Consider the following 25,249-nt stretch of genomic DNA (forward strand, 5'->3'; position numbering starts at 1 on the left):
CGGGCCATATCATCCGCATGCCCGATACGAGACTCCCAAAACAAGCGCTCTACTTGGAGTTCCGACACGGTGAGAGAGCCCCAGGTGGGCAGAGTAAATGTTTCAAGGACACCCTCAAAGCCTCCTTGAAAAAGTGCAACATCCTCACCGACACCTGGGAATCCCTGGCCCAAGACCGCACAAAGTGGAGGAGAAGCATCCGGGAAGGCTCCGAACACCACCGGGAGCAAGCAGAAGCCAAGCGCAAGGAGAGCATGTCAACCCAAGCACCCCACCCACCTGCCCCTTCAACCACCGTCTGCCCCACCTGTGACAGAGACTGTAGGTCCCACATTGGACTCATCAGTCACCTGAGAACTCATTTTTAATGTGGATGCAAGTCATCCTCGGTTTTGAGGGACTGCCTAAGAAGAAGAAGAAATTACTTTATGCAGTATTGTACAAATGTTCAGCAGGTTCCCATCAAGTTTCTACATCCTCCATTTTAACAAAGGACTTGCTTATTTTAAATGGGTTAACACTCTGTTAGAATAAGGCAAAGAAATGTGCTCAGTAATTACAGGGTAATATTACAGGGTGTAATATCTAGACTATCCATTTTAATTGCTTCCTTTGGTTTCTATATTGTGGTAATGAATCTATTTACAGTGCATTTATGGGCATGAGAATTTAGCTTTATTAGAGAATTAAGGTAAATTAGTGGTTCGCAGTTTTGCCCACTTGTAGTTTAATCATGTGATTGGCAGAATTTGTATTTGTCATTTTGTTGTTATACACAGTAAGGAGGGAGAATGGTTTCAAAACATGGCTGTCAGGAGTGTGCAAGCGCCTCATGAATCGAAATACAAATAGTGATATTGACTCCACACATGTGGTACAATGAACTACAATAGTGTTATGTTGTTTGTATAATAAATATAATAACAGATACCAGGGAGTGATTACAAGGCTGTAATTTAACCTCAGGGTTCATTCAAATTATATGCTTTGCTCTTGCAGTCTGTGGCATCTTGCATGCCTTGACTCCCTTGCTGGTGTGTGATTTGCTCCAGGGAATCCATTGCTCTCTGTGTATGTTTTGCAGCAAGTAAACAACCTGGGAGTTTTGTTGAGAGCGCATTGCAATCCCAATTTCACATTGCAATATGAAGGCTGACGGATGCCACATATTGTGTTGTCCTTGTCTGCATGCGTGTGGCGTGAAATAATAGCTGTTTGTTTTGTGCTTTGTAATTCTCATTGTGCCTGCAGGTTGACAGATACACTGATCTTCCAGTCTGGTTTGTGCGGTGAGAGGGGGAGAGCCCTGATTGGTGCCTGCAAATTCCCTGTTTATTATGCTGCATTCTCATTGGTCTATAAATTCTTCTCCCAATTGGTCCAGCTCAATTGGGCTGTGATTGGCGGTCGTTTTTTTTAATGCCGTTGCATTTTCATTGGCGGTGGCCACAATACCCCGATTGTGATTGGTGGCGGGCGCGACTGCTTGCTTTTGATTGGGGGAGGTTGCTGGTTGAGGGCGGGGCCGGCTGTCAGCAGGCCGCTCTGGGTCCCTTTAAATGTCCCTGAGCTGGAGACAGAGAGCAGGAGAGTGAGAGGCGAGTGCTGTTATAACAAGCTGGGGGTGGGGAACTGAATATCTCTAATGATCAGCAGCTCCATCTGAGAGAGAGGGGGAGAGAAAAATCACAAGGGGCGGTTAAAGACAAGAAGAGCAGGGCACTCCCAAACAAAGGAGAAAGTCAATGCTACCATCAGAGGCTGCTGCAGGGCACAAATTCCATCCTTGCCCTGCATCTGGGCTACACTGTGACCAGGTATCCCAGCACTAAGGTGAGGCACCTTGCAACTGCACAGCAATAGAAATAAATGTTTTTTTAAAATAGCATTAAACAATAGAAAGCAACAAAAAGAGAACATGGCAGCAACGGGCGAACATGCTATTTATTTGCTATGCTAATTTGCTTACTGTTAATTTGAATAACAGTAATAAGGAATGCAATATAATAATTAATACTCTGCAATGAGAATAACGTACGTGCTATTAATATATAGAATTATGTGTGTGTATATATATATTAATTGCACATGCGTTATTCTCAAATATATAAATATTAATTGCATGTACGTTGGTCTCATTGCAGTGTTAACTATATATATTTATGCACACACACGCACACATATGCATACATACATACACACGAGCAGTGCGGCGATGCCCGCGGATAAGGGGAGGTTGCTAGCTGCATGAATGCCAATGGTTTAATATATGTCTATGTATTGGATGCAATGCAGAGTGAGAGGGTGCAAGGCAAAGCTTGGCACGATTACAGCCGGCTGATCACTGGGACCACTGGTTTACAGCACCCAGCAGATGCCTCTGTCTGTCCTCCCGGGCAAATTTGTTGCTGCGATGCGGTGGTTTGTATGCGATTCGGAGGCGTGTGTTCACTTCTCTAAACATTGCACGGGTACCTTAAAGCAGATTTTTGCTTTTGCTTAAAAGAGTACAGATGTGCGACGTTTTAGAGAATTTCAGGCGAGAAGAAACAAAATGCCTCTTTTCCTTTCATGTTGGTCTATGATTGTGCAGGGTACCAATAGCTCAATAAAGAAAAGGGATCGAGCGGTATGAACGGGTTCAACAGGGAAGCTTGATTTATTACCGTAATGAGGAAAAGAACAAGATTGTTGTTATGATTCTGTCTTACGGGAATCAGAAAGACAGGTGCTGGAGGTTTGTTGTACTATCAAAAATCATTATAATCTTGCTAAAACAAATCTGCATTCTTAAAGATCTCTCTGCATTGGATGTGGTAAAAAAACGGAAGGATCAATTTATAGGAGCTGTGTTTATATGGATAGTTCACTTAGTGTGTGTTTAAATAGTGTTGTTGGTGGATGAGAATTACAGGAAGTCAAGACTCCCACAACAGTGCAGTCATAGTTATTCACCTGTTCAGTGTTGACTGTGAATCTGAAAATGTGTAGGATGCTATCTCACTCCCCCTCCCTTTTCTTTATTAAACGTGCCTGTTGTGGTCATGTCCCGTGGCCAAGCCCAGCGTCGAATCTCCAGAATAACATGGTGCTGTATCTTGTGGTTGATGTGCCTGATTTTATTGATCTGCTCCTTGCGTATCTGCAGTTTTCTGCCGATCATTTCTATTCCTTCGAATTCCAATCTTCATGGCCGAGGCAAATTAATGAATATGAAACAGCCTTGATTCTAATGAGCGATTAGCAGGGGAACTGAACAGTCAAGATCCCTTTTATTTACATATAATAATAATTGGCAGAAGCACCAGAGGCCACATGAGGAGATTTCTTTTTAACGCAGCGAGTGGTTGTGATCTGGAATGCGCTGGCTGAAAGGGCGGTGGAAGCAGATTCAATAATAACTTCCAAAAGGGAATTGGATAAATACTTGAAGGGGAAAATATTGCAGGGCTATGGGGAAAGAGCGAAGGGAGTGGGACTAATTGGATCGCTCTTTCAAAGAGCCGGCACAGGCGTGATGGGCTGAATGGCCTCCTTCTGTGCTGCATCATTGTCTGTTTCGATGATTTGCAGGGCTCTGGGGAAAGAGCAGGGGGGAGTGGGACGAATTGGAGATCTCTTTCAAAGAGCCAGCGCAGGCACGATGGGCTGAATGGCCCCCTTCTGTGCTGTATCATTCTATGATATATAAATCATAGATACAGCACATTTAAAAATTAGAGTAGGTTCAGAATACTAATGTCTAATATTTCACTAACTGTTTGCTTAATGGTATTGTTTTAATTAAATTATGCAGTATAAATTGGGTCTGTTTCCTAAGCACTTTCATTCTTCAGAATCCCCAGACCCCCTTTAAATATTTACTGCTGTATGGCTCAGTGAATCTTGAAGAGCAAAATCCTTTGTGATCCATGCATTTTAATCGGTGTCGCTGAATTGCAGTGTCAGGATAATCAGCAGGATTCATATTCAGTGTCTCGCTGTAAGGCAGGCTGGAGGTGACGCTTTATTTACAAGGAGCTGTTTTAATATTCTTAAAGGCGCGGTGTTTGGGTATTATGGGGTGTGTCACATCAGGCAGGCTGGTCACGTAGTATTGGCGATGGGCAAAAAGAAAGAGAGAGAGAGAGAGAAGGAGAAAGCGTGATTCAAACCGAGAGGTTCAAAACAAAGGGAGAGAGCAAGAGAGGAAAATAGAGAGAAAAAGAAAGAGAAATGCAGGCTGAGGTTGAAATAAAGAAAGGAGGGAAAATAAGAGATGGAGAGACGTGGAAAATAGAGACCGAAAAATAGGTCAAATTAGAGACAAATGGGTAGAGAGAGACAGATCAGGATAGATGGGTGGAAATGGGGAGGGAGGAGAGAATGAGATAATTGAGATAGAGCAAATATAAACAGGGGAAGATAAAGAATTCGGGACAGGGTGAGACAGAGATAGAAATCAGTCTTTTTTTCCAGCATTCCAATTCCTTGTATTCATTAATCCACCACTCACTGCTCCCCAGATATTGCCTTTCACCGTGTTTAGCCAAATGATGGGAGCTACCCAAACAAATCAAGCTCAAATACAGCCACAACGAAATGATTCCAAATATCTCTCTCTCCCCAGCATCCCTTAAAGGTTTTCATGAAAGACTGTTTGGCAAACGTCTATTTTGTTTCTGGAGCACGAGGAGCCACGCATAATTTTCCTCACTGTAACGTCACCCCCTAGGGCGTGGAATGACACCTCCCAACACGGTTTTCATCCTTGCTATCTCTGTTTGGTAAACACACTTTAGGGCTCTAAGGAACGTGTTAGGTTAGACCCGGCTCTCCATATTCACTGCAACTGCACAGAATTGTAACTGGAAACGATTAGGCAGCTGGAAAATGAGATGTTACCATTGGGGGGGGGGGGGGGTTCGGTTTAAAGGAGTGTAAGATGGTAGCTGTCCTGAGAGTTTCCCTCCTCCTCCTCTCTGAGGGCGCTGTCTCATGACAAGTGGTCAATCTTCACACAGGAACCCAGAAATTAAGTTTCATCAGGACATCAGAGATAGAGTCATAGAGTTATACAGCACAGAAAGAGGCCCTTCGGCCTATCGTGTCCATGCCGGCCATCAAGCCCTGTCTATTCTAATCCCATTTTCCAGGACTTGGTTCGTAGCCTTGTATGCTATGGCTTCTAAATGCTTCTTGAATGTTGTGAGGGTTCCTGCCTCTACCACCTTTCAGGTAGTGAGTTCCAGATTCCAACCACCCTCTGGGTGAAAAAGTTTTTCCTCAAATCCCCTCAGCCTGGTGAATCTTCGCTGCACTCCTTCCATGGCAAGAACATCCTTCCTCAGGTAAGGCGACCAAAACTGCACACAATACTCTAGGTGCGGTCTCACCAAGGCCCTGTACAACTGCAGCAAGACATCCTTGTTCCTGTACTCGAAATTATGAGGGGCATAGATAGGGTAGATAGAAAGGAACTTTTCCCCTTAGTAGAAGGGTCAATAATCAGGGGGCATAGTTTCAAGGTAAGGGGCAGGAGGTTTAGAGGGGATTTGAGGAAAAACTTTTTCACCCAGAGATAAGAGGATTTTCTGCTTTATTTGATACCTGCCTAGTAATGCCCAATCTGACCCATGTAGTGATATCTAGTGATGCCCAGTCTTAGTGATGCAGACATGACAAGGAATTTCAAACACACCGGGATGGGATGACTATTTGGTAAATTAGAGTGTATGGGACAGACATTACTGGGCAGATATCACTGTGATTGGCTGACCAGGCATTACTGGGCAGCTATCACTGTGATTGGCTGACCAGATATTACTGGGCAGATATCACTGTGATTGGCTGACCAGACATTACTGGGCAGATATCACTGTGATTGGCTGACCAGATATTACTGGGCAGATATCACTGTAATTGGCTGACCAGACATTACTGGGCAGATATCACTGATTGGCTGTGTGGGCAACAGTGGATGGCAGACTGGGTGATATTGGGCAGTTGTCTGTGATTGGCATGGTGAAACTTAGATTGAATATTTAGGGGTTGACTCAAAAAAATGGAAATTAAATGGAAAGTGATTGAAAAAAGAACGTTAGGGAAGTGGTTTGGTGCAACACCTTCTGGACAAACCTGCACATTTCTACACTTACTTTGTGTACTGCCATTTGTTGCCAGAGTATTGCAATTTTACATAACAAGCACCAGGAGCAATGGAAATAGTGGTGCCTCAGTGATAGCAAATCACCTGTCCTAGTCCTAGGAATGATTGTTGCCACAGAGAAGCACAGTGATGGGTGAGCAGCACAGAATAGATTATTGCTAAGATCAGTTTAGTTCTACAATCCTGATTTTCAATGGAGTGTCGGGATTTAAACTAGTGATGATGGAGGTGTATTGACAAATGTTTCATCTTTCCCATAGGGAGAAAGATCTGAATTCAGAGCTGGGGTTGGCTTTGACCCACTCTGCGTCCTTTAACAGCCATGAATTCTTCGCTGATGACCCGAGGAGCGAGCGATGTTCTGGAGGAGCTCCAGCTACTGACGGCTCAGAACCTGGAGAGGCTGGAGGTGAATAAGTACTACGAGGTGATCAGAGAGCTGGGAAAAGGCACCTATGGCAAGGTTGACCTGGTTATCCATAAGGTCAGAGGTATGTAGCGATTGCAGCCGCACTTTTTTTTCTTTGTACGCAGACACTTGGGACTGCACTGAAATGTCCTCTCCCTTCACACCAATTCCTGGCATCAAGCATGAGTCAAGTTTGTTACTGAACCCCCCCCCCGACCCCCAACCCATCGCCCCTGTCCTCACTGGCCTACAATTCCCACCTATCCCCCTAACAACTCCAATTATCATGCTTGTATTTAAACCCCTTCATGGTCTCATCTTTCCCTGTTTCTGTAGCCTCCCCCAGCTCTATGACCTTCTGAGAACAAAGCGTTTCTTCCACTCTGGCCTTTTGTGCATTCCACACCCCCCAACCACCCGCCAACTTCTGCCCACCATTGGCGGCCGTGCCTTCAGCTGCCGAGACCCTAAACTCTGGAATTCCTTCCCTAAACCCCTCCACCTCTCTCTCCTCCTTTAAGACGCCACTTATAACCCAGCTCTTTGGCCAAGCTTTTGATCACCTGCCCTAATGTCTCCTTTTTTTTTGGTCTCGGCCTCCATTTTTGTCTGATTATGCTCCTGCGACGCTCCTTGGGATGTTTTTTGCGTTAAAGGGTGCGATATGAACACAAGTTGCTGCTGTTGCTGTTATTGTTCAGTTGCAATACAAAGTTCCCTGCCTCTGCGACTTCACATCATACCTAATTAAATAATGGAGTACGTCAGGCTAAGTGTAACACAGGTACATTACAAAACAGAGCTCGCTCTGTGTTTCCCTGGCAACGTGCAGTGTCTCAGCCTAAATCTGATACAACATCGTTGTGGCTGCTTTGGTTCAGATTGTTGAATTCGTGTAAGAGTAGTGCTGAACTTCAGACTCATTTTGTGCTGTTAACATCAGCTAGGCATTGAGGTGTTGGCAGCTTCAGCAGCCATCAGAGGGAGGAGGTCTTCATTTCCCCACCCCCAGCACAGTTTCGCCTAGATTGGATACCCAGTTCCATGAGGTGACTAGATCTGGCACATTGTACCAACCCAGACTCCCTCAATAAGTTACCTCTGTCTAGACTGGATCAGGACCTATGAATCCAGAGATGCTTCTACACAAGAGAGAAAAAAAAAAACAGACATACAAAGCAGGTCCATCAGCGTCTGAAAGAGAAAAGAAAGGTTTGTATTTTGGGTCGAGACCCTTCATCAGGAGCTTGCAATATTGAGTCTGGCTTTACGGAATTGCTCTCCTGAGATTCTAAGCTTTACCTATCGGGAGCGCGCATCAGGAAATGGTGGTCACGCAGCCCAAGGTTTAATATCCATTAAAATAAATGAATGGAAAATGGCGGAGAGTGCACTTACAATTTGTAGAATTGCCCCACCCCCCTCCCCCCTCCCATTGGGCGAGGCTCCTTGCCAGGAGTGTCCCTTCATAAAAATGGCCTGTGGTGTCAAGTTGGCTGACCCGCATCTCAGAATCTAAATGGTGTATGTTCAGGTCTCACTGCTGGACTGATCGGAGCTGGCACTTCACTGCTGTGCAGTACTAAAGAAAGGAAGAACTTGCATTTCTATAGCGCCTTTCAGGACCTCAGGACATCCCAAAGCGCTTTACAGCCAATGAAGTGTAGTCACTGCTGTAATGTAGGAATGTGGCGGAGGCCATATCTTCTGTTCACAAGCAATAAATTACTTTTGAAGGGCAGTCATTGTTGTAATTTAGGAAAGATGGCAGCTAATTTCCACATAGCAAGATCCCACAAACAGAAAATTAGATTAATGGCTCGGAAATCCATTGTTTGAGGGAAGAATATTAATCAGGGTGCTAGAATAAGTGTCGGCAGTTCTTTGAATTGTGCGAGAGGACCTTATCCGTTCACTTTAACAGGCACTCAGGACATTGGGTTAACGTCTCACCTGAAAGATGGTAACTCTGACAGTGCAGCACTCCCTCAGCACTGTGCTGGAGTGTCAGCCTAGGTGTTGACAAGGATAAAAGAACAATTTGCATTTCTATAGCGCCTTTCGTGACCTCAGGATGTCCCAAAGCTTACAGCCAATGAAGTACTTTTGAAATGTAGTCACTGTTGTAATGTAGGAATGGCACCAGTCAATTTACGCACAGCAAGCTCCCACAAACATCAATGACCAGATAATGTTTTAGTGAAATAACAGCAGAAAATGCTGGAAAAACTCAGCAGGTCCGGCAACATCCGTGGAGAGAAATTAGAGTCAACGTTTCAGGTCGAAGACCCTTCGTCAGGACTGAGAAAAGAGCAGGAAATGAAACAGATTAATAAGCAAGTAGGGGGGCTGGGAAATGGAGGAGGGGATGAAAGAACAAAAGGGAAAGTCTGGGAGGGGTGAAGGGACATTAAGAGATATTCAAGGCGAGACGAGATGGTAATAGGACAGGTAAAGAGACAAAGGATGGCTCTAGATGAAGTGTGAAATGCGCTGGCAGAGTGAGAGACAGCTGCCATGTGGGAGAGAGAAAAGGAAAAGGCACAAACCAAAGGTGTGAATAAAAAATATATAAAAATTGGATAGGGGCCGAGGTTATGATCTGATGTTTTAATGATGTTGGTTGAGGGATAATATTGGCCAGAACTCCCCTAATCTTCTCCTAAATAGGGGCCTTTTATGTCCACCTGAGAGGGCGATGGGGGCCTTGGTTTAACATCTCATCCAAAAGACAGCCTCCTCCGACACTGCAGCACTCCCTCAGCATTGCACTGGGAGTGTCAGCCTACATTTTGTGCTCAAGGCTCTGGAGTGGGGCTTGAACCCACAACCTTCGGACTCAGAACACTGAGCGACAGCTGAGGGAGCACTGCACTGAGGGAGGTGCAGTCCCTCCGATGAGGTGTTAACCCAAGGCTCTGTCTATTTGAACCATGGCACTAATTATCTTCTGGCACTGGTGAAGCCTGGGCTATACCTCTACCCTCCTCCTTCAGATGAGACACCTTGTCTGCATGTTGATAGGTCCAGGTAGATCTTAAATATCCCACATTAGGAACTGAAGAAGATCTGGGAATTCTGCTCATGTCCTGGGCAACGTTTAATCCTCTACCAACCCAATAAAAGCCCAGATTAATTGGCCATTCATCTCATTATTGTTTATGGAATCTTGCTGTGCACAACATGGCTGCTGTATTTTACTACATAGTCACTATATTTGAAAGTAATTCATTGCGTGAAGCACTCTTGACACACAATAAGGCGCTACGTAAAAGTAAAATCCCAACTTGCCATATGTTGAGCTACCTGTGGTGCATTTCCAGTGTTTTCTGTATCTTCTTTTTGCTGTTTACGCAGTTTATTTAAAGGGGAGTAGTTTCTGTTCTTATCCTAGGTGTTCCCTTCTCTGGGTGTGGCAGCAGAATTCTCAGCTCCTTTCTGTAAGTGCACGAACTAAACAGAGATGTGACAGCTAACGTGTTTTAACACAGCCGAGAGTTTCGGAATTAGAAACCTGTTGAGGAGCCACACCTTGGGTGGAGAGAGGTCCAGCTATTCAGGGTGATGAGCTGTTCAGCAGTAATTTAATGAATGAGCGTTATATAGCGATCTGATAGTCGAATTATTGATTCTGTGGACCTGCCCTGTTTGCATGTGTTCCTACTTACACTTCCACCTCTTGGCTGTGTGTGTGCATTGTGAAATTGTATGTGTGCATTTGTTTCTGCTCAGCTGCCTGTTATTCACATTTAAAGCCGGCGGGGAATGCACACAGGGAGAGATTCTGTCTGCCTGATATGGAAAAAAAATATATAGCGCCTTTCACAATCTCAGGACACCCCCAAAGCTCTTTACAGCCAATGAAGTACTTTTTGAAGTGTAGTCACTGTTGTAATGTAGGAAACGCGGCAGCCAAATTGTGCACAGCAAGCTCCCACAGACAGCAATGTGATAATGACTGGATAATCTGTTTTTATTGATGTTGGCTGAGGGACAAATATTGGAGAACTCCCCTGCTCTTGTTCGAAATAGTGCCATGGGATCTTTTGGGCAGGATTTTCATTGGGCCGTGGAGGCGGGATTGGAGGCGTGTGGGGGGTTAAAATCCCAAAATCAGGGGCACGGACCCATCCCACCCCCAACCCGCCTCCATGCCAGTTTCAAAGGAGGCGGGTACCCGACCCGCGCTGGGACCCGCCTCCCCGAGGCGGGAAGGGGATTAGTGCCAATTAACTGCCTGTTAACAAGTAGTTAACAGGCAGTTTTTAGCCTAATCCCTATTTTCATTCTTGAAGTGTGGGATTCCCGACGGCTCCAAACCACGCCAAGTTAGCGAGGCGGGCCGTCGGACTGAAGGGCTTGGAGGGATCGAGATGTCAGGTGTTCAGGTGAGTGATGGGTGCATGAGTGAAAAGGTTAGTGTGTTTGGCGTGTTTAAAGAAGTTTTACTTACATGTACTTACCTTCACAGCCTTCCTTCCTTCAGGTCTCGGGAGTCCCTCATCTCACCGGCACAGAAAGCAGAATCTGCAGTAAGGAGGGATGATATATTAGCAGGTTCCTCAAATGAGGCCATATGGGTGGAGCTTAAAAACAAGAAGGGGGCAAGCACTTTGCTGGGAGTGTACTATAGGCCTCCAAACAGTCAGGGGGAGATAGAGGAACAGATATGTAGGCAAATCTCAGAGAAATGTGCAAATAATAGGGTAATAATAATGGGGGATTTCAACTTCCCCAATATTAACTGGGATAGTCAGAGTGTGAAAGGCACAGAGGGTGTAGAATTCTTAAAGTGCATCCAGGAGAGCTTTTTGAGCCAGCATGTAGAAGGTCCTACAAGAGAGGGGGCGGTACTGGACCTAATTCTAGGGAATGTGGCCGGCCAAGTGGAAGAAGTGCTAGTAGGTGAGCACTTTGGTGACAGTGACCATAATATGGTGAGATTTAAGGTGGTCATGGAAAAGGACAGGGATGGGCCGGAAATAAAGGTTCTAAATTGGGGGAAGGCCGATTTTAATAGGATAAGGCAGGATCTGGCCAAAATGGACTGGGATCAGCTACTTGTAGGAAAATCCGCATCGGAGCAATGGGAGGCTTTCAGAAGGGAGATTGAGATCATACAATGGCAACATATTCCCGTAAAGGTCAAGGGTGGTTCCAAAAACCACAGGGAACCTTGGATGTCAGGGGATATACGAGAATGGATTAGAAAAAAAAGGAGAGCTTTTGGCAGATACAAAAGGCTAAAGACGGAGGAAGCCCTAGAGGAGTACAAAAAGTGCAGGGGGATACTTAAAAAAGAAATTAGGAGATCAAGGAGGGGCCATGAAATAACACTGGCAAGCAAAATAAAGGAAAATCCTAAGATGTTTTATAAGTATATTAAGGGTAAGAGGATAACTAGGGAAAAAATAGGGCCCATTAGGGACAAAAGTGGCAATCTGTGTGTGGAGCCGGAAGATGTAGGAGGGGTTCTAAATGAATTTTTTGCATCTGTTTTCACTATGGAGAGGGACGATGTAGACATAGAAATAGGGCGGGGGGACTGCGATATGCTCGAACACATTAACATCGAGAGGGAGGAAGTATTGGCGGTTTTAGCAGGCCTAAAAATGGATAAATCCCCAGGCCCGGACGAAATGTATCCCAGGCTGCTGTGTGAGGCAAAGGAAGAGATTGCGGGGGCTCTAACACACATATTCAGAACCTCTCTGGCCACAGGGGATGTGCCAGAGGACTGGAGAACCGCTAATGTAGTTCCATTATTCAAGAAGGGGAGTAGGGAAAAACCAGGGAACTACAGGCCAGTGAGCCTAACATCAGTGGTGGGAAAATTATTGGAAAAAATTCTGAGGGACAAAATCAGTCTCCACTTGGAGAGGCAAGGATTAATCAGGGATAGTCAACATGGCTTTGTCAAGGGAAGATCATGTCTGACTAATTTGATTGAATTTTTTGAGGGGGTGACTAGGTGTGTGGATGAGGGCAACGCAGTGGATGTGGTATACATGGATTTCAGTAAGGCCTTCGATAAAGTCCCGCACAGGAGACTGGTCAAGGTGGTAAGAGCCCATGGAATCCAGGGTGCCTTGGCACGTTGGATAAAAAAACTGGCTTAGTGGCAGAAGGCAGAGGGTGATGGTCGAAGGTTGTTTTTGTGACTGGAAGCCTGTGGCCAGTGGGGTACCACAGGGATCGGTGCTGGGTCCCTTGCTGTTTGTGGTCTATATTAATGACTTGGATATGAATGTAAAAGGTATGATCAGTAAGTTCGCGGATGATACAAAAATTGGTAGGGTGGTAAATAGCGAGGAGGGTAGTCTCAGTCTGCAGGACGATATCGATGGGTTGGTCAGATGGGCGGAACAGTGGCAAATGGAATTTAACCCGGAAAAGTGCGAGGTGATGCACTTTGGGGGGACTAACAAGGCAAGGGAATACACAATGAATGGTAAGACCCTAGGCAAGACGGAGGGTCAGAGGGATCTGGGTGTGCAAGTACACAGATCCCTGAAGGCGGCGGAACAGGTGGATAAGGTGGTAAAAAAGGCATATGGGATACTTATATTCTATGCCTCGGCTAATGAAGGCAAGAGCAAGGAGGTTATGATGGAGCTGTATAAAACACTGGTTAGGCCACAGCTGGAATACTGTGTGCAGTTCTGGTCGCCACACTACAGGAAGGATGTGATAGCTTTGGAGAGGGTGCAGAGGAGATTCACCAGGATGCTACCAGGGCTGGAACGCTTCAGCTATGAAGAGAGACTGGGCAGATTGGGTTTGTTTTCCTTGGAGCAGAGGAGGCTGAGGGGGGACATGATTGAGGTGTACAAAATTATGAGGGACATAGATAGGATGGATACTAAGGAGCTTTTTCCCTTAGTAGAAGGGTCAATAACTAGAGGGCATAGATTCAAGGTAAAGGGCGGGGGGTTTAGAGGGGATTTGAGAAAGAACTTTTTCACCCAGAGGGTGGTTGGAGTCTGGAACTCACTGCCCGAAAGGGTTGTGGAGGCTGGAACCCTCACAACATTCAAGAAGCATTTGGATGAGCACTTGAAATGCCATAGCATACAAGGCTACGGACCAAATGCTGGAATATGGGATTAGATTAGACAGGGCGTGATGGCCGGCGCGGACACGATGGGCCGAAGGGCCTCTATCCGTGCTGTATAACTCTATGACTCTGACTCTATGGCTGCGATCTGTCAAAAATTGCAGCATTCAGCTTTCTGTTCCGGGGAGATCTCTAAATCATCCCGAGAGGGAGGAATTAACTTAGAGTACAGATTGTCAGTGTTTGACAGCTTCAAACAGCTGTGAAATGCTGATATATGTCATCTGTCAAAAGGTCTTGCCAGATGAAATGTCAATCTGTGGGTTGTTTAGTTAATTAATACACAGACTCCAAGAGTAACTTAAAACAGGACTTTACTATTCGAAGGTCGGGGCGAATCTGCCCAATAAATCCTGACACAACACTTATATACTGGTGTGGTCACCGTCGGTATTACAGTATACAGAAGCCAAAGTAGTGCCACACCTAAAATAGTTCTCTTAAAGGTGAACGGTTACATACAATAGTTCTCTTAAAGGTAGACGGGTACATACACTACAATCCTCCCTTTTTAGCTTACAACATACTTATTCCCCATTAAACATAACATCAACTTCATGTAAAACAATTCACAGATATAGTCTCTGCGGGAAACAGTTTACAGATTCAGTCTCTGCGGGAACAGTTCACAGATTCAGTCTCTGGTCTTGACTCGGTCCGAACAACATCTCTGTGGGGTAGCCGGTTCACATTTCTAGCGTGACTCATCCAATAGTCTTTTCCTTGGCTTAACAGCTTGAACTTCCGTCCTGCTGAACCAGCAGTGCTGACTTTTACAAACAGCTGGACTGCCTTGGTAATTTTTCCTACTTTCCAACTGATTTGGCCCCCTTCGTAGGGCCCACGTGCATGATCTGATAGAAGTGATAATGATTTAGATGGTTATCGTCTTCTGCTTTGTCTTTTTCTTTTCTGCTTCTTGGAGACTCTCGGGGCTCCCTTATCTGCTGCCAGCTGTAGCGCCACCATCTCCCTATGTTCCTTAGACTTTAAGTGCTTCATCCTGATTTCTGCACTTTGGGAGTTTTCATCACAAGCTGGGCAGACCAAGTCATCGTAATATTCCGTGTCACTCAACAGGTCATGGTAATATTCGGTGTCGTCCTGAGCTAGTCTAGCGAGAGGGCCTGCTACTTCTTCCTTACCCAACTGGACGTTAGCCGACTGTTGTTCCCTCCCTAGACATCTTTCCTGAAGAGACTTCTTCATGCGTTCATATTCATCCCGCTCTTCCTGGGTTTCTTGCCAATCCTTCACTAATGACCTCATTTGTGATTCCAATACTTCCCCTTCCATCGGGGATTGATTGATCGGGCTATTCAATCCTTCTACTGGAGCAGCTGTTTCAACATTCTGTAGTTCACATTGACGTGATTCAGCGTACTTTCGGCAGCCCCGTAAAATCTGTGTTGCAACCTCAACTATTCCCCAAACTTTTGAGAGCTCCGAACCCCTTCCCTTTGAAGATTGAAGCTCGTGTTCAAATGGTTCCCATTGCAGAGTCTTGTCTCTCAGCATATGAAGGAGTTGGCTGACCGTTAACTCTTCCACGGGGACCCTGTGGATCAGAGTCTTCTCCATTTCATCCACCTTTTCCTCCAATGCCTTCACCTTTTTTTCCTCTTGTACTTTGGCTTTAAGCGCTCGGAGAAGTTGCGCCTTGATGCTCTCTAGCTCATGTTCAGGGGCCATTCTTACAGTCTCTGTGTTTCTTACAGTTGCCTTTTCTTTCACTGAAAGAATTCCCAGTTGAATCTGTTCTTCAAGTTGTTGAACCTCGGTCATTGCCGCCTCATATTTGTCTTGGGTTTCCTTCAATATTTTTATGAGTTCTTGGACATCTTGACTTTCATGTTCTGCCATGTCTTTCACCTCTAATTTCTCATCTATGGATGGAACTTCTACCGATGAGTCTGTCTTGGCCTTGAGCTCATTAAGAATTTCCTGCAGCCTTTGGACTTCTTGTTCATGTTCAACCTTTAGTTGCTCATATGCTTCCACTGAAACTAGCTTTTCGGAGGTTGCCAAATTAACCCCCTCCAGGATTGTAGCCTGGGCCTGTTCATACTGTTCCTTCAACTTCTCAAACTCTGCTTGTAAGGAGTCGTAGAGAAGAACTGGAATAAAATCCTGGCTTCCTGAAGATTCCTCTTCATTTGCTTCTTTCTGCAAATATTCTAGTTCCTGAACAGCATAAGGGAGATGTGATCGGTAATTGGTCACAATGGCTCTATGGTCGCTCTCTGCTTGAGCTAGCTGCTTCTGTTGTCTTTCCAGATTCTCCCATTCGGTGTCATAGAACTTTTTCATTGTTTTCATCTCTTGTACGAGACGGTAACTCAATTGTTCTAATTGTTGTCGTGATTTGAAATAAAGTTGAGTCCGAGCTCGGTGTTCTTCCGTCATGGATATGTCCTTAAACCGAACAGACTCAGAATTCTCTGTCAAACTATGTTGTCGTTGTTCGGTGGAGATCTGTTCTGAAACTTTGTTCTTCTCTGAAGCATAAGCCTTTCTGCATGCCTTCGTTTTTCCAACCTTAGTCGGCAAGTCCATTTTAGCCTTGTCTTTCACATTTGGGTTGGTCTTATCGTCATCCGATTCAGAATCTGAGCTGATTGTCTGCACCGAGTCCTCACTCGTTATGGCTTTTAGATAGTGCCATTCCATGTCTATTTTCTTGATCCACTCCCATCCTAGAAGTGGTGGTCCTCCCTCAGGTAGTACGTATAAGTTCATTCTTGGGTGTTCTTTACCCCTATCTCTCACCTTGACTCTTATCTTTCCCATGGGGTATACTTTATGCCCCGTGTATGTCTGCAATACGAACTTGGTATCCCTTAAGGGTATATGTGAGAATAGCTGGTGGTAATCCCTTCGATTTATGACTGATAGAGCTGATCCAGTGTCCAGCTCCATTTTCACTTGGACTCCAGCTATTTTTAGCATGACCCAGATAGTTTGTAGGTCAGCTTCCTTACTCACATTGTGAATTCTCAGACTACCCAGCTCCTGGCCGTTTGGGTCGGAGTCCGAATTCTGTTCGTCTGAACTCTTCTCAGCCACCTTGTGTACCTTGTTGTACTCTTCCTGTGATGGCTTCCTTTGGTTGTTGGTCCTTTGGTTGTTGGTCTTCTTCCCTGACCGGCATACCTTAGCTATGTGACCCAGTTTGCCACATTTCCTACATTCCTGGTTCTTAAACCAGCATTGGTTCTGGTCGTGTGTTGTCTTCCCACAACGATAGCATTTTGTTGTTGTCGAGGTAATTTGATCCACACTGAGTGCCGCTGTCTTTAGCTGCATTTCCGCAGTTCCCTTCGCTGCGGCTTCGTGCGATGCTGCAATAAGGACAGCCCTGTCAAGTGTAAGGTCGTTCTTTTCGAGTAGTCGCTTTTGCGTTCCTTCCTTTGCCAATCCGCACACGAACTTGTCTCGCAATGCCTCTGTCAGATTCCCTCCAAACTGGCAGTATTTCGCTAGTCTACGCAGTTCGACCAAGTATTCTGCGTTGCTTTCGTCTTTCCGTTGCGTTCTCGCATAGAATTTGAATCGTTCCGCCAACATCAACGGTGTGGGGTTCAAGTGATCCTTCAGAACAGTCACAATATCATCGAAAGTCTGATCCGCCGGTTTAGCTGGTGCTAGTAGATGCTTCAAGAGCCCGTATGTCTTCGCGCCCATCGAGTTTAGCAAGGTTATAGCTTTGTCATCTTCTTCTATTTTATTGGCCTCACAATAGATCTCATTGCGTTCCACATACGTGGCCCAGTCTTCTACCTCGGAATTAAAATCGTTGATGTTACCATGCTTAGGCATCTTCCTCTCTTCCTGATAACACCACGAATTATTTCTTTAAATTTTCTTTTATTTATTTATTTATTTTTTCCAAGATGGCGGTTCCCGCGAAAATGGCGGTTTCCCGCTTCTGTCTTCTTCCCCGCTTAATGGCGGCTTCCCGCGTTTCTTCCCTAGCGGAAGGGGTACACTTTCCCCACGGGCGACGGCCGCTGACTTTCAGGTTCACAGCCTGCGCGTCGGCTTCAGTGCTTTCCCTTTTCTCGGCAGGGCAACCGGCGCTGGGTACACCCCGTTGACGGCGAACAGTTTCAGCCGCTGGGCTGGCTCTCGCTCAGTTCCCCTTGCTCGGGCTCTGTCTCTCTCCCGCTCACTCGGCTCTACCGGCGCTGGGTACACCCCGTTGACGGAGAACAGTTTCAGCCGCTGAGCTGGCTCTCGCTCAGTCTCCCTTGGTCGGCTCTGCCTCTCCCGCTCGCTCGGCTCCCAATCGCGCCTCCCAGCCCTCTCGCAGTCCGGTGCTTCCCTCCCCGGCTGCGGCTGAGTTTCTCTTCCCGCGCCTACGTTCCCGGTCGCAGCGCTTCGTGGCTTCGGTCGCTGTCCGGCCTTTTTCGCCAGTCGCGGTCTAGCTGTCTCACGACGCCGTTGCGTCCCCCAGCCTGTCTGTACCGCGGCTTCCTTGCTCCACGCTGTCTCAGCGCCTCTGGACCCGACTTCTGTCTGGCTCCTTTCCCCCTCGACCGTGGTCGAGTGCACCGCCCTTATCCTCCGGTTATTCTTTTTACTTTCCCTTACTCACAGTCACCGTGGCCGCCTTGCCTCTCGTGCTGATCGGCTCACTCCTCACCGTGGCAGAAGGGACAGTCAGTGCCTGTTGCGGAGGGAAGTCGTTGTCTCTGAATTCTTCCTCCTTTCTAGTTCTGCAGCCTCGAGTTTTCTCCCAGCAGAATGACGAGGGCGGTTGCCTCTTCTCGACGCTGGTTAACTGCTTCGGAGGTATTGTTGCCGCAGGGTACGATCGGACTCGTCGCCACTGTAAAGTCTGTGGGTTGTTTAGTTAATTAATACACAGACTCCAAGAGTAACTTAAAACAGGACTTTACTATTCGAAGGTCGGGGCGAATCTGCCCAATAAATCCTGACACAACACTTATATACTGGTGTGGTCACCGTCGGTATTACAGTATACAGAAGCGAAACAAAGTAGTGCCACACCTAAAATAGTTCTCTTAAAGGTGAACGGTTACATACAATAGTTCTCTTAAAGGTAGACGGGTACATACAGTACAGTCACCTGTTGCCAGGTGGCCTTTAATTGGCCTGCTGAGCCCGCTGGGCAGGCTCAACAAGGTCAATCAAGTCAAAATCGCGTGGATTGGCTGCAACTCGACTACAATCTCGAAAGTTGTAGTCCCGCCTCCTCAATGAAAATCCAGCCCTTTATGTCCACCTGAGGGGGCAGTTTAACGTCTCATCCGAAAGATGGTGCAGCACTCCCTCAGTGCGGCACTGAAGTGTCAGCCTAGATTTTGGACTCAGGTCTCTAATGTGCGACTTGAACCCACGACCTTCTGACTCAGAGGCAAGAGTGCTACCGCTGATGACACCTAGCACACTCTCTCCCTGAAGGTACATGCTCCATTTGCCTTCGCCCAGAGAACCTTAGATGCAGCTTGGCAGTGCCAAGGGTGTGCACAGAGATATAAGCTAAAACCAAGAACATTACTATATGCCATTTACTGGATATGGTAGTGTAGTGGCTATATTACTGGACTGGTAATCCAGAGGCCTCGTAGTAACGATACCCAGTCTGAAACATGTAGTGATATCTAACTAGTGATGGCCAGTTGACCTATGTATTGCTATCTAGTGATGCCCAGTTTGACACTTGTAGTGATAATGCCGTTGAATGTCAATGGGCAGCAGTTAGACTCCCGCTTGTTGGAGATAGTCCTTGCCTGGCACTTCTGTGGCGCGAATGTTACCCTTATCAGCCCAAGCCTGAACGTCGTCCAGGCCTTGTTGTCTACCCGACTATCTGCATTTCTGAGCACTAGGCTCGAAATAGGGTTGCCAACTCTGGTTGGATGTATTCCTGGAGAGTTCATCACATGACCTCCCACCTCCAACTGCCCTGCCCAGTCAAACAGGCTTTTTTTTTCCACCTCCAATATTTTTATAATAAAAATAAGGGTTCAACAAAACTGGAAAAAATAGAACGCACAATTTTCTTGAGCGCCCCTGTGATTTTTCTCCCGAGATTGCGCACAGCAGTGTCCTGGAGATTAACCCTTGATTCCTGGAGACTCGGGCTGGCAACCCTAGTTTGAAAGACAGCCCTGACACTGCCCAATATACCAGGTTTTATAGCCTTGTTCCCTCATAGTTAATTAAACATTTTAAGATAGTCAAACCTCCGTATAGTGGGCTGGGAAGTGTGTTTGTGACTGATGCTGTTCCAGGGCCAGACTATGTCAAAATCTTCAGGTCTTAAGACATGGGCCCTTCAAATGGTTGTAGTTCTGCATTCCCAAATTGCATCCACCAGAGGTCCCATTTAGACAGTGAGCTCCCTCAAATGGCAGGAAGAGGTACTACAGTATTTCAGTATTACTGGTCCAATGATCTACACTTGATACTTTCTGCAGGTATTGAAACTCCTCAACATCAAAAAGAGTAGAAAATACAGCTCAGATCTCCCCACCAGTGGGATTCATTCTGGAAACAAAAATCATAGTTTTATCTGCACCCATCTCTCCTCCTTTAATACCCTTCTTAAAACCTCATCCTTGTCTTCAAATCCCTCCCAGGCCTCGCACCACCCTATCTCTGTAACCATCTCCAGCCCTGCAACTCTCCGAGAACTCTGCATTCCTCCAATTCTGGCCTCTTGTGCATCCCCACCCCCATCACCCCACCATTGGTGGCCGCACCCTCAGCTGTGTAAACCCTAAGCTCTGGAATTCCCTCCCACCTCCACCTCTCTCTCTCTCTCCCTTTAAGGCACCTCATTGACCATGCTTTTGGTTCACCTGACCTAATGTCTCCTTCTTTGGCTCGGTGTCAATTTCTGCTTGATTACGCTCCTGTGACACGCCTTGGGATGCTTTGCTACAGTAAATGCGTTGTATAAATGCATGTTGTTGTTGTTGTTATTTGTGGTGATATTAATGTTAAGCTTACGAACATATGAAATTTGATAGGCAGGAAAAGACCAGCTGATCCATCAAGCCTGCCCACAACCTCTGCTGAAGCGATTGGGTTTCTGAGCACGAGACAATGAAATGTTAGGTACACAGACAGAGAAGTAGATTGGCTCCTCAGCTGGCTCAGGCCTTAAGGCAATGAGTATCTGAGCCATGCAGATCAGGAAAGTCCTGGATCTGATCCCCTGGTTGTACTAAGTTACCTGATATCAGTCAGGTGGTAAGAATTGGCTTTGGAGCTCCCGAGTTGTGGATGGAGAATTGGACTATCTCCTGGTTGCTATCATCTACTTCTTCTTCTTAGGCAGTCCCTCGGAACCGAGGATGACTTGCTTCCACATTGAAAATGAGTTCTCAGGCGACTGATGAGTCCAATGCGGGACCTACAGTCTCTGTCACAGGTGGGGCAGACAGTGATTGAAGGGGCAGGTGGGTGGGGTGCTTGGGTTGACGTGCACTCCTTCCGCTGTTTGCACTTGGTTTCCGCTTGCTCCCGGTGAAGAGACCCGATTATCAAAATCCATGACGAGGCCTTGGATAACGTGGACCACTTTCCATACCTCGTGAGCCTACTGTCAACAAGGGCAGACGTCGATGATGAATTCCAACACCGCCTTCAGTGTGCCAGTGCAGCCTTCGGTCACCTGATGAAGAGAGTGTTTGAAGACCAGGATCTCAAACCCAGCACCAAGCTCATGGTCTACAGAGCAGTAGTGATACCTGCCCTCCTGTATGCTTTAGAAACATGGACCATGTACCTCAAAGCACTGGAGAGGTACCACCAACGCTGCCTCCGCAAGATCCTGCAAATCCATTGGCAGGATAGGCGCACCAACATCAGTGTTCTCGCTCAGGCCAACATCCCCAGCATCGAAGCTTTGACCATGCTGGATCAGCTCTGATGGACGGGCCACATCGTCTGCATGCCTGATACAAGACTCCCAAAACAAGCGCTCTACTCGGAGCTACGACACGGCAAGAGAGCCCCAGTGGGCAGAGGAAACGCTTCAAGGACACCCTCAAAGCCTCCTTGAAAAAGTGCAACATCCCCACCGACACCTGGTAATCCCTGGCCCAAGCCCGCACAAAGTGGAGGAGAAGCATCCGGGAAGGCGCCGAACAACTCGAGTCTCTTCGCCAGGAGCAAGCGGAAGCCAAGTGCTGTCTACTGACCCAGGCGAGGGCAGGGCCGAGCTTGGCTGTGACATCCACTTGTTTTCGATTGTCCTGCTGACGCATGCTGCCTGGGGTCACCATGTTAGGACACGTGACCAAAATACCAGAGGGTGAGGGGCACCCTGATTCCCGCACGGATTCAATGCTTTGAGGAGAGTAGAAATACTGGTGCGATTTGGACTGTCCCTTAACCTATTGCACTGTGAGTTTCTGCTCTCAGCTGTGGGAGCTGGTGAGCAGGGCTGAGCAGCATCCATAGAGGAATGGAGGTAATTAGAGTGAGACTCAATTGGGCTATTGTCATGTATCTCCTCACCAATAGTTCCAGAATGGCACGGCAAGAGTGGCTTCTTCAACAGGCTACCTGCTGTAATCAACCACCACCTAGACCGAAGGGTGTGTTGATGCAAGGGGGGGGGGGGGGTGGAGGACACAAGCACAGTCACAAGATTGGTAAATGAAATACAGCAGTTAGCTGTGTTTTATTTTTAGGAAACGGGGAAAAAGGTTCACGTCTGTCAAAATCCAAAAAACCATACAACGTTCAAAAAAAAAAGAACAAAACCTTCACCTGGTTAGGAAGCCAGTCCTTAAATCAATTTCCTCCAAAAAACAATAAGCCAAGGTTACTTTACCACTGGATCTTTCTCAGCCGGTCCAGGGATCATATCAGGCTCTCAGAACTAAACAATATTCCACCCGGGTTCAATAGTAGACCTCTCTGTGGCAGCTGCAAGCTGGTTTTCAACAGCTGTCTTGGCTTTCCCCTCAGGTACTGGCCCTGAAGGGATGCACTAGTTTGCCTTTTGAACTCCTGAGCTAATGGGTAGATTTGCCTCAGGTGTGTTGGAGGTGGGTGTGGCCTTCACCTGAATTGGAGTGAGAGGGGGACTTTGTTCGCGGCCGGGTGGCCCTGGAGATGGAGCACGCGGTGTCCGCCGGCGAGCTCGAGCTCTTTCGTGACCGGTGGGCGCCGCGGGGACTGGAGTGCGTAATTGATTTAAGGGGCCAAATTTTAATTTGATTTATCAGGTCTATTTAAAGGGTTGTCAGACCTTTAGATATAGTTTATTTGTTTAATGTCTTTTTTTTTGGTTTGTACAAAAAGGAGAGGGGGACTTTGTCTCCATCTGGTGGCTACATACCGTCCATCCACCACAAACCGCCCTCATAGCTCACACCGCCCACACAGAAATGGGACTGATTAGGTGCTGCTACAGCTTTATGTGTCTTGTTTTCTTATTTCTCCTCTATGTTCTCCTCAGGGGGAGGTGGTGGGTTTGTTGTTGCTTCACGTAGCCATCCTCATCAGGGAAGGAGAGTACGAGGGTGGGTGGGAGAGCAGACACACAGCAGACATTGTTAACAGCATCCAGCTCTTTGCACTGCCATGGTTGCTGGAGGGTGAGATGTGGAAATATAAATGGGATGGAGTTCAGCGCTACCATTGAGCATTTGACTACCAGCTGGGTCAAGCTGGCATAATCTGATTGTTGCATTGGTTATTTTGACCAAATATGATATGGATTTGGTATTCAGTCTCCATTAAGCTAACGATAGGGCAAATTGACGGGCAAATGATTGCATATTTATGTTTCGGCTTGGAGCTCCTCTGTGTCGTGCCACAAAAGTTAGTGGGATGTGGTTTCCACCTACACTCTGTGGCACATGGAGTCGCCAATCTCAGCGAGGCCACTGCTGGGAATCACCAAGTGGAAGTTGAACCAGAGTGAAGATGGGACATCTGAGGTGGAAAGTCTTGATAGGGCACTGTTGCACACCTTCTTGTAGTCAGTCAAGGTTATTTGTGCACCCTTCCATCTGCAGATGGTGCGTGGCACAGGGAGAGCAAGAGAAGTGGAGAAAAACAACCCCAAACATAACCTGAGAGTTTACTGAGGGATGATTGAGGCTGCATATAGCCCTAGATGTACCATACATCCAACCATCCCATAGACTGCTGACATCCTAATTGAACATTATAGGGCTCGGTTATTTTCAACAGAGGTCCTTAGAACCCCTTTAGTAATAATTACTATAAACTAGTCCATCTCCTGTGGTGTTGCATACGGGAAGTCAAGCCCAAGTAGCCTTCACACGAAAGCAGGGTTCGAGGGCGGGGGAATAATTGTATCAGGATGCACAGGTGTAGTGTATGTGCCTTTAAGTCAGAACTACTTTTACAGCTCCTGTATACTGTAGTACCGGCAGTGACCACACCGGTATATAAGCTTTGCGCATGCCTCTGTACCCCAGTCTAGAGATTACCCTACTCCAGTAAAGACCTGTTATTTGTTAATGTACAGCATCCGTGTGATTATTTATCCACTGAACCACAGATCCAACAGTGGCGACGAGTGTCGATTCGAATCTACCTGCAACATTAAAAAAAAAAAAAATAGTCGAGGCCAGGAACACGGGCGTCGACCACGAGCAACCGCCCAGCAGTCAGGCAGAGACCCAACTTCGCAGGGGAGGCTGTGGAGAGCCGGGCTTGGTTCCCTAGCCACAACGAGCAGTAAGAGACCGACGACAGGTCCAGCGCAGACCCTTCCTGAGCAGCGGCGGCTGGAGCCGACCGACGGCGGAGAGAGAGCCGAGCAGCGTCGACGGGGTAAGACAGAGGGTGAAGAGCGCAGGGCGCAGCCGGGGGTTGAACACCGAGCGGCGTCGAGAAAAATAAAACAAACTAGAGAGAGAGAGGGCAAGAGACAGCCGGGTTCTAGACTGAGCGGCGTCGGAAATTTTTTTTTAAAAAATAAAAAGAAGAACGCGCAGAGTACAGCCAGTGTTCACGGGCTGAACAGGGTCCGCGGGGCGAAGCAAGGGGAGGCGCCATTGAGCCGCAGAGAAGAAGGGAGAGCGCGGGAGATGCCATTGAGCCACGGAGAAGAAGGAAGAGCGCGGGAGACGCCATTTTTTAGAAGGGCTACCGCGGGAAGGAAAGAAAGCGCGGGAGATGCCATTTTGTGCCAGCGGAGAAGAAGGGGAAGCGCGGGAGGCGCCAGTTGTGATAGTTAACGCACACCCAAGGATGCCGAAGAGTGGCAGTATCTCTACGTTCGACAATGAAGTCGAAGATTGGGCGACATGTGGAACGTATTGAGGTGTACTGCAGGGCGAATGAAGTGCCAGATGTTAATAAAGCACTGGTTCTGTTAAATTCCATGGGTGCAAAAACTTATGGGTTACTGCAAAATCTAATAACCCCAGAGAAGCCGGTAAACAAGAATTTTGAAAGCATAGTGGAAATCCTACAGGACCACTTAAACCCCACACCGCTGCTGATAGCAGAACGATTTAAGTTCCATAAAAGGAACCAACACAAAGACGAAAGCAATGCTGAGTACCTAACGGAACTGCGCAAGCTATCGAAACACTGTCAGTTTGGAGCG

At 46.9% G+C, this 25,249-nt stretch overlaps 1 protein-coding gene across 1 annotated transcript in view; it reads left to right on the plus strand.

Moving 5' to 3' along the window:
• Positions 1-1,593: 1,593 nt before the first annotated feature.
• Positions 1,594-25,249, plus strand: part of LOC147102633 (serine/threonine-protein kinase SBK1-like) — a 35,564-nt gene continuing 11,908 nt past the window's right edge. Inside the window, exons 1-2 of the mRNA XM_085963311.1 lie at positions 1,594-1,833; positions 6,409-6,639. Of these exons, the coding sequence (XP_085819437.1) occupies positions 6,471-6,639 (169 nt within the window). The 5' untranslated portion in view covers positions 1,594-1,833; positions 6,409-6,470. The remainder of the gene's footprint in view (positions 1,834-6,408; positions 6,640-25,249) is intronic.

The sequence above is a fragment of the Somniosus microcephalus genome, chromosome 21 (assembly GCF_052327205.1).
Source record: "Somniosus microcephalus isolate GS21.2 chromosome 21, FLI_Smic_1.0, whole genome shotgun sequence".
Taxonomy (NCBI): domain Eukaryota; kingdom Metazoa; phylum Chordata; class Chondrichthyes; order Squaliformes; family Somniosidae; genus Somniosus; species Somniosus microcephalus.